The following is a 12,266-nucleotide window of genomic DNA, read 5'->3' on the forward strand; positions in this document are numbered from 1 at the left end:
TCGCAGTACACAGCTACAAAGATTTGACACTTTGAGCTCAACTGTTAATTTTACAGTGATTGACATTTTGTTCAGCAGTGTCACAGGAGCTTGCTGGTTAAAGTGGTTGCTAAAGTACAGTTCAGGGGTCAGAATTCACTCCAGTGGTTGCTGAAAGAGCGGACACAATGTCGCTTAGTTGTTTTGTGCATTTCAAAGTGTTATGTGTGTACTCCTAGTGAAACACAGATTGAAGCACTGAGAAAGAAATGCCATGTTCAGTAAAGTTTTAACTGTTGATATCATTGTTCGGAACATTTGGAGCAATAAATAATTTAACAATGAAAAAGTAATTTGGCACCTTGAACCAGATCTTGTTTATTATATTTCCTTTGAGGTGGAGTAAAATTTTTTGTGATGTCCCTGTTGTCCACAATCTTTGCTTTAACAGTTTAATTCTGCTCAGAGAACAATTCCTCTTCTCTGTTTTAAATAATTGTTTCGTCACTGTATTTTTCAAAATGTAATTTACAATATGAATGTTGGTTTCTTACAACTTTTGGTTGGACTGCCTTACCGAGGTGGAGAATAAGTTAGCGCTGCAGAGAAAAGCATTCGTCCAAGGTAAAACGTCCATAGAAGGCATTATTAAACAAGCAAAGCAAAGATGGCTTATTTCACAGATAAAGTAGGTTAAATTAGGAAATCAGCAGAGACAGTGTACTCCAAGGGAAAGGACAATGGACAGAGAATTTGAAACCCTATGCTCACAATGGGCTTTGAGCAAGTTCCACTAAACTTTCTCATTTTATTCCTCCGTTGGGTTTCTTATATAACTACCTGATGGAGGGCTTGGTTCCTACTATTTTTTTACTAATATTTTGTTAATAAAACGTTAACTACAATTCTAGACTCCCTGTCTTAAAATAATAGGAATAATAAGAAAAAAATAAACTCTGTTTTGAACTAAAACATTCAAAACTAAAATTGCTAGGAAAAAGTCCAATTCAAAGTGTGAAAATACAAAGACAAGTGAAGCAAAGAACACAAGATGTTCTATAAACAGGAGAACTAAAGAAGCTACGCCCTGCAAATCCACTGCACTTGGATCCAGCTCTTCCGCTACCTTGTGCCAATCTAGCTGGGCCACTGGCATCACTCACACTGGCAAGCACAAGGCATGTGCTTGCTGGACAATCCACAGGAACTGCCTGGCTGTTTCCTTTCAGAATAGGGAAAATGTGGTTGGAGATACAACTACCTTTGCGATGGCCCCCAAAACCCACAAAGCCTGTGTGAACACTCTGGCTCTGAGACCTCCATGGCTGTTAGTGGCCAGTAGGTTCAAAAGTTATTGGGTGGAGGAGGACTTAGAGGCGGACAGACAGAACTATCACGTAGAAGTAGTTAACCAAGGAAACCCACCTAAAATAGTCAGAAAACAGCAAACCCCAGGCAAAATGTTAAGAATTAATTCCTGCAAGTACTGAGAAGTAGATCTTGCTTACCCTCAATTTTGCATATTAGCCAGGTTTGTCTATATCTTTATGAATCCAGGTAACTAGATCATTATTGTTTTGCAAGTGTCAATTCCAGTGTAAATAAATCCTATAAATCATCTGTTTGGGGAAAAATATGGCAAAATATAAAACATGTAAGGATGAATGTACCTGTCATGTCAGATCATATAAGCGACAGGATTTTATTTTCTGCATTTCATTTTCAATTCTGACCAAAGGTACCACACTCAGAAGTGCAGGAATACCTAACAAAACAAACAAAAAACCTACACCTGCAGTACTTGAATTATAATCAAAAATGCTGGAAAACTTCTGAGATAATTTGTCCATATAAGATTTCCACCAGCTTTAAAGGAAGATTTAGATCAGCATACTTGTGTGTGCTGTTTTGTATGAACTTTTGAAACCAATCTCTTATTGTACCACCCTAAACATAGCATTACTACTCCAAATTCCCACTCTGATAGTAAGATATAGCTAGAAAAGAGAGAGTAAACTCGCAAACATTTGGGGGACCAAAATAATTTCTTTCTTCTCAGTTTGCAGAGTACGTAAGCGAGACACAGGGTCTTGCTACACGACTGAGGTTTCTAGATTTGAAATAAATATGTGCAAGCAAGACTGATAATATATAAAATAATGTGGTTTGTACCATCACTAGTGATATTTGTAACTGAACAACCCTGCATGTTAGTTGGAAATTATATTTCTAAAGGAAACTAAACTGGAAAGTATTTATAAACATTTTTTTAATTATAAATAGGATGTCCAAATCTATGACTCTATTGCACTTATAATACATCGAATTATAATGTAAAAATTAAAGATTATTAACTGAAACAGAATGCCTGTGGTGACGCTGAACAGAGGAAATCAAAAGCTTTCAAGGCATTCCCCTTCAAAAGACAAGGATTTCTCTTCATTCCAAATTATTTGGCTTAAAAGTGTGACTTATATCACAACAAAACCATTCCTGGCTGCTAACATATACAAAATGATAACATTCCATTTTATATATTCATTATGTTTTTTGATTCACCAAATTAGCCGCCAGCATCCCATAAACCATTGGCTTGATTGACTAAGGATCCTTAGCTTTTAACAAGCCTATAAACTACACTTAGACTTCCTCGACAGCTCCTCACTTATCTTTTCAGTGCATAATGCATTTTCATATCCTGAACAGCAGGAGCAAAGTGGAGTCAGAAGGAAGCTAATTACGAAAAGTCCAGTTATTTGTTATTTAAGAGCATAACATAATGTTATTTTCTTCTGTAGCTTTCATACAAATTGTATACAAAGCCAGCTCTTGGTGTTACGCATGCATGAATGACAGTACTAAAAGTAATTGGGAATAACTCTTCAATAATTTGGCCAAATGCTTCCTGTTGTAAAACACTCAATTTCAGTGAGTGAATACTTGATGGGATGTGAAGGGACTGGAAAAAAAAAATTAAAAAAGAAAAAAGAAATCTTGTAACACGGTAACCCCATGGAGGAAATTAAGAGCAAAGCTTCAGAAGACAAGTAAGTAAAGTGTAAAAAGATAGAGAAGGTGGAAAGGCTGATCCGGATCATCCTGAAAGCTTTAAATAGATTTTTTTTTCCTAACCAGTTCTGTAGCAAAGACTTAACATAATGTTTAGGGGAATAGATAGCAGCAGAAAAAGACCAAAATCACAAAGAAAATGGAAACAGGCAACATTGAAGTGAAATAGTAGTAAGTTTTTTATTAAATTTGAAGAGGAAAACACAGCTTCACACAGTTTAAATGGTACATTATGAATGTTCTGAAAAATAAAGTGCTTTAACGCTGCTGGAATTGTAAGAGTCTAAAGTGCAATTCTAAAATTTCTTTAGAACATGATGATATATGTGGTTTTACCACGAAAACACAAAGTTTTGACACAGAAGGGTTGCCAGTGGGTTTGCAGAGAGTTCCCTTCCACTAGCAGTATCTTATAATGTTATACTAAGAACCCTATCTCAAATCTGTGTTAAATCTGTATTCTGTTAAGTGTAAGGTTTTTAATGTATTGCAGAGGTCAAACCAGAAAATGATAAACTTGTTTAATATATAAATGAGGGGTTAATAAGTACTTTTACAAGAAATATTCTTAATTACATGCTATTTATAAAGAATGTGGCAATGACAGAAGCATAAGTGTAGCTTTCAGTAGTCAACCTAACACATTATAGGGCACTGTCTGCTCCTTTGTCACTGCTGAAGATGCTTCAGTGTTGTGCTGCTTGTTCTATCTCTGTACACTCATCCAGCATATGCAGCCTCTGCAAAGTGAACGATCTATTTGCAGTTGTACAGTTATCAGAATATTTTGACATTGATATTTATGTATAATATTATATGTAATAGATAATTCATTTTACAAGACTAAAAAAGGGTTATTTTTTTACATCATCTGCTTTGCTGCTTGGGGAGAGCCAGTTAACCTGCATGAAGCAAAGGAAGCAGACAAAGCAGAGAGCTGATGTGTCAGACACGTGCAACCAGTAAGAGACAACAATCAAACTCATGTACCGTGAAGCAAGTTTGGCAATGCTAGATTCCCATTTTCACTGAATCACGTTAACAGGAGACAGAGAAATTCTACCGCTAAACTGAGCAGTAAATTCCTTAACACTCTATACCTTCTAATTGAAGTTGCAAAACAACAAATTTCCTTAGATTAAAGAATAAACTTGAAAAAGATACTTTTAACACTTCATTTTCCCTGCAAAGGACTGGTCTGGTCCTAAGTTAACTTCAGGATATATACTGGGACAGAAGTATTCTTCCAGATCTGTAAGGAAACACCTTGGAGGTGGATATTTGCTGTTTGTGAATTGGTGTCCTCAGCTTTTTGGGCAACTCTCCAATGCAGCCCCAGTAGGAAAATTCAAGATTTGTTAAATCTGTTGCCCAAGTGAACAACACCTTACAACAGAAATTTACTGCTAGGGAAGAATATTTCACATTTGATAGACCATATTGTTGATTTTCATTTTGATTTTTTTTCTTATATTTTAACCACTTGTTGGAAGTTTTTCTTTGACTTCCACCAGGTCTTAAAGCTTGCCTTCTACTAAACAGTCTTAAGGTGATCTCATACATGCAAAGTTCTGTATGCTACAGAAAGATGGAAGCACTTCCATACCTACAGTGTCTTTAGGCACAGAAAACAGAAAAGGCAAACCTACAGAAGGGAGAATCTTTCTTCATCTGGCACAAGCCCATGCTGTTTCTGCAAACAGCAGGTAGCTTAGCACTCTGAGAACAGTCATGACAGAAGTGCTGAATTTTTATTAGCTTGGATTTTGTGCTCAGGGGGAACACACAGTAGATCTGCAGCTACAAACCGTTTCCCTGTGATCATGGGAGCACTCACTGCCAAATCTCTGGGTTTTATTCCCAAAGAAAAGGGTGGAGTCTCTACTTCCATATATTTAATTGCTAACGTTATCACAATCACTTACGTGGAGTCAGGAGATTCCAACCATCTCTGGCTAAGGACACAATATAGAAATGGTCTGGCCTTGAAGGGCTTCTACTCTAAATATATCACTGGAGACAATCAGCTAAAGAAAGAAAACCAGTAAAAACAAATAAACAAAAACCTGATGGAAGTTACATGAGAGAGAGAGAGAAGAACAATAGCAATGAGCAGCATCGTATACAATAAGCACAACTGCTCATGGATGAATGTCTAATGTAAAAAGATTCTGATGTCAGTGGTGTGAATTAGCGATGCTTTGAGAAAGCTTGTGGTAAAGGTCTTTGGTACAGAAATGTACAATTCCTGGATCCCAGTCAGTCTTAAGCATGAAATAAATAGCGCTGTAAGACTGCCCTGCCAGAAACAGTGAACCTCTCCTGAATGCACAAGCCGGCTGAAAACTGAAGTAGCACTTTGCAGTCAGAAAGTCGAGTCTGGTAGTTTAGCAAGGGTTTCAAGACTGCAGCTTTGGACTTAGGCAGCTAAGTTCCAACTCAGAAAACTCAGGTGCCTTCATCTCTTTTCATTATCATCTCTTGAGAAAACGTGGGAGGCAAAAATGACTAGACTAAGAAAAACAATATCATTAAGGGTTACATTGCATGCAGAATTCATTAGAAACAGTATGTGTCCAATAAAAGAGTAATTCATGAATCATTAGTAATGGCCACTAAACTCATGGGAAGTATCTTTTTGTAATTACGCTTTGGCATGAAAAAAAATGAACTGAAAAGCATTGCTAATAGAAAATAAACTTTATCTCCACAAAATAAGCTACAAAGCTTGATGAAGATGATAGGATTAACATGAACAAGGGTACATTATCTGATATTTTTCTGTGTCCTTTTGACAAGATTGTGGGTACCTTGATGTACTGAAAATAAAATAAAAGACTTCTATAAAGAAATTACTGGATTTTTTTTTAAAAAACAAACTCAAACTTTTCAGGAAAAAGTCAGATGAGAGTTACACATACTGCCATCACTTGGTTCTCTGGCAGTTAAGGTAGACATATTTTGAGAACTGCACATGAAAGGTAAAATACTGGCATGGTACTAATTCTCACTGCTCCATATAATATCACAACATGCACATCAAAACAGTAGCATGTTCTCATGGTAAAATCTTTACAATTAAAGCATAATTATGTTTATAAGTTATACTAACAAATTACTTATACTATAAGTATTATTATAAGTAAAGTAGATCTAAAAATAAATATAGATTTAAGAGTTGTATTCTATAATTGCATCACGTTTCACTTGCTAATGACAACAACAGAAGGCAAAAGTGTACTCTCACTATGCAATTCCAAGAGTGCTCGTATGGCAAAATGGCATATCTTGCAGATATCAAGGGAATTTCATCTTGGGATGAGTGCATACCCACGGGGATAAGCTACTTTCACTGGATTTACTACTAATAAAACCAAACAAAACTAGCAACTTTCTGATTTGGTGTGGCTATTTTTCCATGTGGCATGCTGATACTCCTCATTGTAGGAGCTCTGAATTGGACAGAGTCTCAGGCTAACCATTCCAATATTGCAGCAGCAGCAAACATGGTACAAGGATTCTAGGAACTATTTAGTCTAAACCAAAACCACTACAAAAATCAATGGGCCCTGCCAGTCCAGCTCTGGCAACTCATTTCACTTCCAGGGGAGTCTGGCTTTGGAAGGAATTCAGGTTAAAATAGCTCCTCAACATCACCACCACCCTCCCAGGTGTAATTTTGCCCTGATAGTATTTCTCCACCCCAGGTCACCATAGAATCATAGAATGTGTTGGGTTGGAAGGGACCTTTAAAGGTCATCTAGCCCAACCATGCCACCACCTGAATGTTTGTGTTGACACAAAGGATGGTGTGGAAATGAGGAAACAAGCAGACAGGGGTAGAAGGGCAGAAGCACTCCTAGCCACCTTATTCCACTGTAATAGTCTCATGGATCTATGAGTTCTTTTCACTTGTTCATCCACTGCCTCCTTGCTTCTGACCATGCGCTTTCTAGCTATGGAGAGCTTTTCTGAGCTCCCTTATCTTCATTCAGCCTGTGATTGCACATTAGAGGGAAGCATACTTTTTTAACTTTAAAATTTGTTACTAAGCACACTCACTGCACTATACATGGCATGGACGGAATTGTATCCACTACTCAGCTTTGTAACTGAAGGCATTTTAAAATTACAGACCATAGGCCAAACATGTACAGAATGAGAGTATGCTTGATAAGAGAGGTTGGAGAAAAACAAATAAACCACAAAAGCTTGGAGTATTTCAGAACTGCAGAATTGCAGTTATTTGGTTCTGATAGGAAATGAAATGGAGATCTTGAAAACCTCTCCATAAACCCCTCTTCAAGTGAAAAATCAAAGAAAAACTGACTGGATGCTGTATCACATGACCTCATGGGCAGAAACTAAGCCCTGCTACATGCTGTTTGTTAGCATAGATGTAACCAATGAATCGTCCCTCAGTGGTGGAAGAACCTTCTCTTGATGATAGCTAACGTTGTTTTACAGCTAAAATAGCAAGAAAGCAGAAATCCATTTTGACCACACACACGAGTTCATGCACACACACACAATCAGGCGACAGCAAAGGGGTTGACAATAACTTGATTTATGTCAAGGGTATTTTTCAGATTATTATTATTATGAGAAAACCGATGGAAATTTCCTACACCACCTTTACTTTCCAGCCATTCATTATTTAGATTCTACCAATGGACTAATATAATGAGAATATCCCATTTTTAATACCTCTTTATGAACTTATAAAAGATCTCAATTCCCTTCTATTTTCTTATTTAGTGCTAGCAGAAGAAAGGTATTTACAAAGAACTGTTTCTAGCTGTTTCTGTTAAGTTGCATCTATACTTAACTCCTATTCCAAATTACCAGATGCTTTCCTTTCAGCTTCCATTTTCACAAGTGACCTTTAGATCTAATTAATTATCCACATAAAGGATACTTTCGTGTGGCATATCTATGGGTTGCCTTGATGTGATATGCAAATGTCTTGCCAAGTGCTGATGCCATCAACAGAGCACCCTCTTGTCATATTCTCCATCAGGTCACTGATTTATAACAAGCTATGGTGGGCTGGCCAGAGATCAAGACACTGGGCCTCAACACATGCCTTGACATCCTGATATAAAATCATCAGTAGCAACTATTCCCTGATATCAAAGCCATTTACTGTTAAGAACAGTATTCTTTGTGTACCACTACACAATACTTCACTTGGCAGTCAGCCTTCTTCTTGAAGTGTGAATAAGTATTATATTCCGTTTCTTCTCTGTCTACAATTATAGGCAACTTCAAAAAGATAATGATCAATTAGCAACATCCCAAGTTCCTGCTTTAAAGAAAATGCTGAAGACAGTGCCATAGGATATTTCTTATTTTTATCAAAATTATTATACCTAAAAAAGAGTTAATATTTATGAGAAGATCATATGAAGATACAGTAATGATTTCCGAATATTGCTTGCACCTCTGCTTAAATGACGCTACCCACTGGAAAGATAAGTAACTATTCCATTCTGATTAGGTTATAAAAAGGTTACCATTTGTTTCAACCAATCAACAGTCAGTTCCACACATAATTAATTTATACATTTATACTTTAGACACTTACAAACTATGCTTTAAAAAAAAATTAATTGCAATATTCAAATGTATTTGAAAACTTAATATACAGAACTTCAAATATGCATGGGAGTCTGTATCCACATGAACAGAATGCAGTAAAAATGGATATATATGATTGTATTTATGTATTCATTTTAACTCTTGTAACTCTAAACCAGCATTGTTAACTGCTTTTGAGTATCATAATCCTCTCAATTTCATAGTATTCAATTCCCTTACAATTAGAGACAGTTCAAGAGCAATTACAAGATTTACCAAGTGGATCAGGCTTTATTCCTGGCCAAATCAAAATTAACCCCTTTCCCCCCTTCTCCCTCATCTCCCATGAAGTTCTGCAAACCCTTGCCATTATTTCAGCCAACAGCAATTGTCAAAGTGACAAGACTGAACAACAAATTTGAATAACTACATCAAATTCACCAGACTCGTTGCTATCAGCTAGAGTGAAGGAAGAAAAGGGATTAATAGATTTGGGGAGCAAAAGTTCCAAGTGAATTCAAAGTTTCACCATTATAAAACTGACATATTTGTATGAAACTCTGTTTCACTGGAGATTTCTAATACATTTATTCACAATCTTGAATGTATTTACCATTGCAACAACACTGCGAATACAGGACCTGGTTAAAGTCCATTTTGAAGTTGGAGCGCTAAATAACAAGCTCACGGCCACACAAACACGTGAGGCAGAGTGGAAGCTCCAATACAGAGGGCCCAACTCAGAGGGGGGACTTCCAATTTTATTGTAATTAGATTCTGTTTCTCATACTGATCCACGTAATATTAGCAAACACACACAGAGTGGTTTTGAATTCTTTATCATTAACTCTTTCTTCCTAATTAGATGCAGCTAGATGGAGTGGCAATTCCCCAAGAGAATTTATGAACTTGAGATGTAATTAAACCTTTTTCAGTTCTATTTCGCTCGAATGTATGATACAGAGATCAGCACACAGAAAGAAATCAGTTGGAGGAAAAAATAAAATGGAAATCTCAACCGCTGAATCCTGCGGGAAACAGCTGAAAGGCAGGAGTTACAAATTAGTTAATAGAAAGATAAATTTTCACCTGAGGATAAAGCACTGGGGACGCTGCTCCTGGAATAGCATGTGGTAAGCTCTTTCAGCACAGGAAAATATATGTGGGGGAAGCGAGGAACACAATTTTCCAGAGTTACTTAAATAAAGCTGGGTGACCTGAAAAATTGCAGAAAATGAACATGATCAATACACTTCAAACTAATTATGTTTCACCCAGCCCCCCGATCCTGGGTCTTTTGTAAAGCTCTCTAAGCATTATGAACAGAATCTCTGCCTGGATATATGTGGTACCATTACAGTATCTACGAAGAGTTTAATTAAAGAAAACAGAGCTGCGAGCATAGAAGATCTAATTAAGATACAAAATTAAACAAAACTAGAAGACTCAACAAGGCTGGTTTGTCATTAAATAAAACAAAACCTAGGAAGTTACTTTTTTATACCTCAAGTGTATACTTATTGAATGAATTTATGAATTAAAAATTTTATAAAATGAAATATGATTATTGTATTAAAACTTAAAATTGAAATCAAGGACCTGAAGTTATAAGTGAATTCATTTATTACATGACAGAGCAGTCTCCCACAGATACTCTCTCTGCAATATAGAATAACTTCTGTGTTACACATAGCTGGCAACATGCACTACCCTTAAAGCTTAAGTATGAGTAGAACCAATTACCTGCTACTGAAACCTCTTTTTTTTTTTCCTGAGGACATCCTGATGTTCTTTCAGCTAACACCACATAGATTTTAGAATAATTAGATATTCTGCTAACATCTACAACTCTTTTGTTTCAGAATAAATAAATATAATAAAGAAAATACATAATGTGATTTAGATCAGATTGTGAGCAGAAACACCATATCATTTTACAAATATCCTTAAATATATAACTTTACCTACCTTTTTATATAGCTTTTATCAGACTTTCTCATGGGTTTAGAAAATTAACACAGGCTCTACAAAAACTCGTGGCAGCTGGGGGACAACTGGAACACTATGAAGCATCTAGAACGATACTGGATGCTATCACTTAAACAACCAAATCCTTTCCTTTCCATCATGTCCTGTTTTCTCCGACTATTTTCTCTTTCCACCACAGTGCCATTTTGTATTTGCTTCTTTCTCCAAACTAATCAGGTGCTTATCACCCTTCCTGTCCCATGCCTGTCTTATTTATTTAGATATTAAACTATTGAATCTTGGACCATCTACGACGCCGTGGTTGAATGAATCCTCACGATATGGCCCTATTCTAATTCAGGTCTTTTGAGCTACCAGACTAAACAAAATTAAATCCACGAAGATTCTCAAGAATTCATTTCAGTATGTCACAAAGCAGAATGATAAACCTTCATGCGCTTACTCTCATTGCATGATGTTGCGAGTGTTTTGCAAGTTTAGATACTTTTCTAACAAATGGACTTCAAGAATATATATATTTGCAGTAATCCAACACAAATAAATTCTTCACAAATGTAACAAAGTAGGATAACCGTAGCACAAGCTGCTTCTACAGTTACTATGATAGCTCCAGGTCATGTCTGCATGTTCCTAGTAGTATAGTGCTACTACTGCGTATAGTATAGTAATACAGTGTATTTCCACGTAAAAATGCATTAATATTACCATTTAGCAACGGCACTGAATTGCATACGAAGCAACATATATCAGTGCTCATCAATGTATATGATTCTTTATGTCCTCTGAGAGTGAATAATTACTTCTAAAAAGATTTATCTTAGTAGAACTCTTAGTAGAACTAAATGTGGGAGGTCAGCGGAGGATAATACAATAAAGATTGCCATGAAGTTATGAAAAGTGATTAAAAAAAAAGAAGAAAACCTAAAGTGCTGCTGTTTTTGAAAAATGTACATGATAATCTTTTCATTGCTTCATCCTGGGTTTAAAAATAGTATCACGCGTAATGTATCTTTGCATTCTTTTTTTTTTGACAGCTAACAAACCACATACCTAAGATAAAAATGCTGACACTAATGAGCCACATCATATAGCATGTCAGTGTCTACTGAGGAACTGACATCATCAATTTTATTATGTTAATACACAGGGCATCTAACAGTTACAGACTTCATTACAATACCAGCTAAGTTGCTGCAGTTTATCTGAGCATTTCAAAACCAGAGAAAACAAAGCTACTTTACAACCATGGTTTTTTGATCATGTGGGAAATATATGCCTAATGCACAATGCCACTCAGCTAATAATGATGGAGCAAAAGCAATGATCATTCAAGGTGACCCAAACAATTACAAGACAAAAAGTATCTCACACCAAACCTGCTAAAATAGATCTATCACAGAGAGGTCAAGAGAAGATGCAGCAAATGTTCAGGAAACATTTTAATATGTATGCCTACCATCTAAATTCTTTTTCTTTACAGTTCTCTCTTGGTGCACAAGATCATGTATCTAATGCAAAAATACACAGAGACAGGAAAAAAATATCATCACCTAAAACCTTGGGGATGATGGATGATTTCCATTTCTTGAAACTAAATTTAGTCTCCCAACTTGGAATCTGCTGATACTGCCACTGAATGTCACAGTATT

General features: G+C 36.2%; 1 protein-coding gene across 4 annotated transcripts in view; it reads right to left on the minus strand.

Annotated features, from left to right (window-relative positions):
* The window catches only part of MYO16 (myosin XVI), a 400,883-nt gene that overhangs the window by 175,997 nt on the left and 212,620 nt on the right, over window positions 1-12,266 (minus strand). For all 4 annotated transcript variants that reach the window (XM_074561661.1, XM_074561651.1, XM_074561671.1 and 1 more), the window contains one exon: window positions 9,718-9,845. In XM_074561661.1, coding sequence (XP_074417762.1) covers window positions 9,718-9,845 — 128 coding nt within the window. The remainder of the gene's footprint in view (window positions 1-9,717; window positions 9,846-12,266) is intronic.

Source organism: Larus michahellis, chromosome 1, assembly GCF_964199755.1.
Source record: "Larus michahellis chromosome 1, bLarMic1.1, whole genome shotgun sequence".
NCBI classification, from domain to species: domain Eukaryota; kingdom Metazoa; phylum Chordata; class Aves; order Charadriiformes; family Laridae; genus Larus; species Larus michahellis.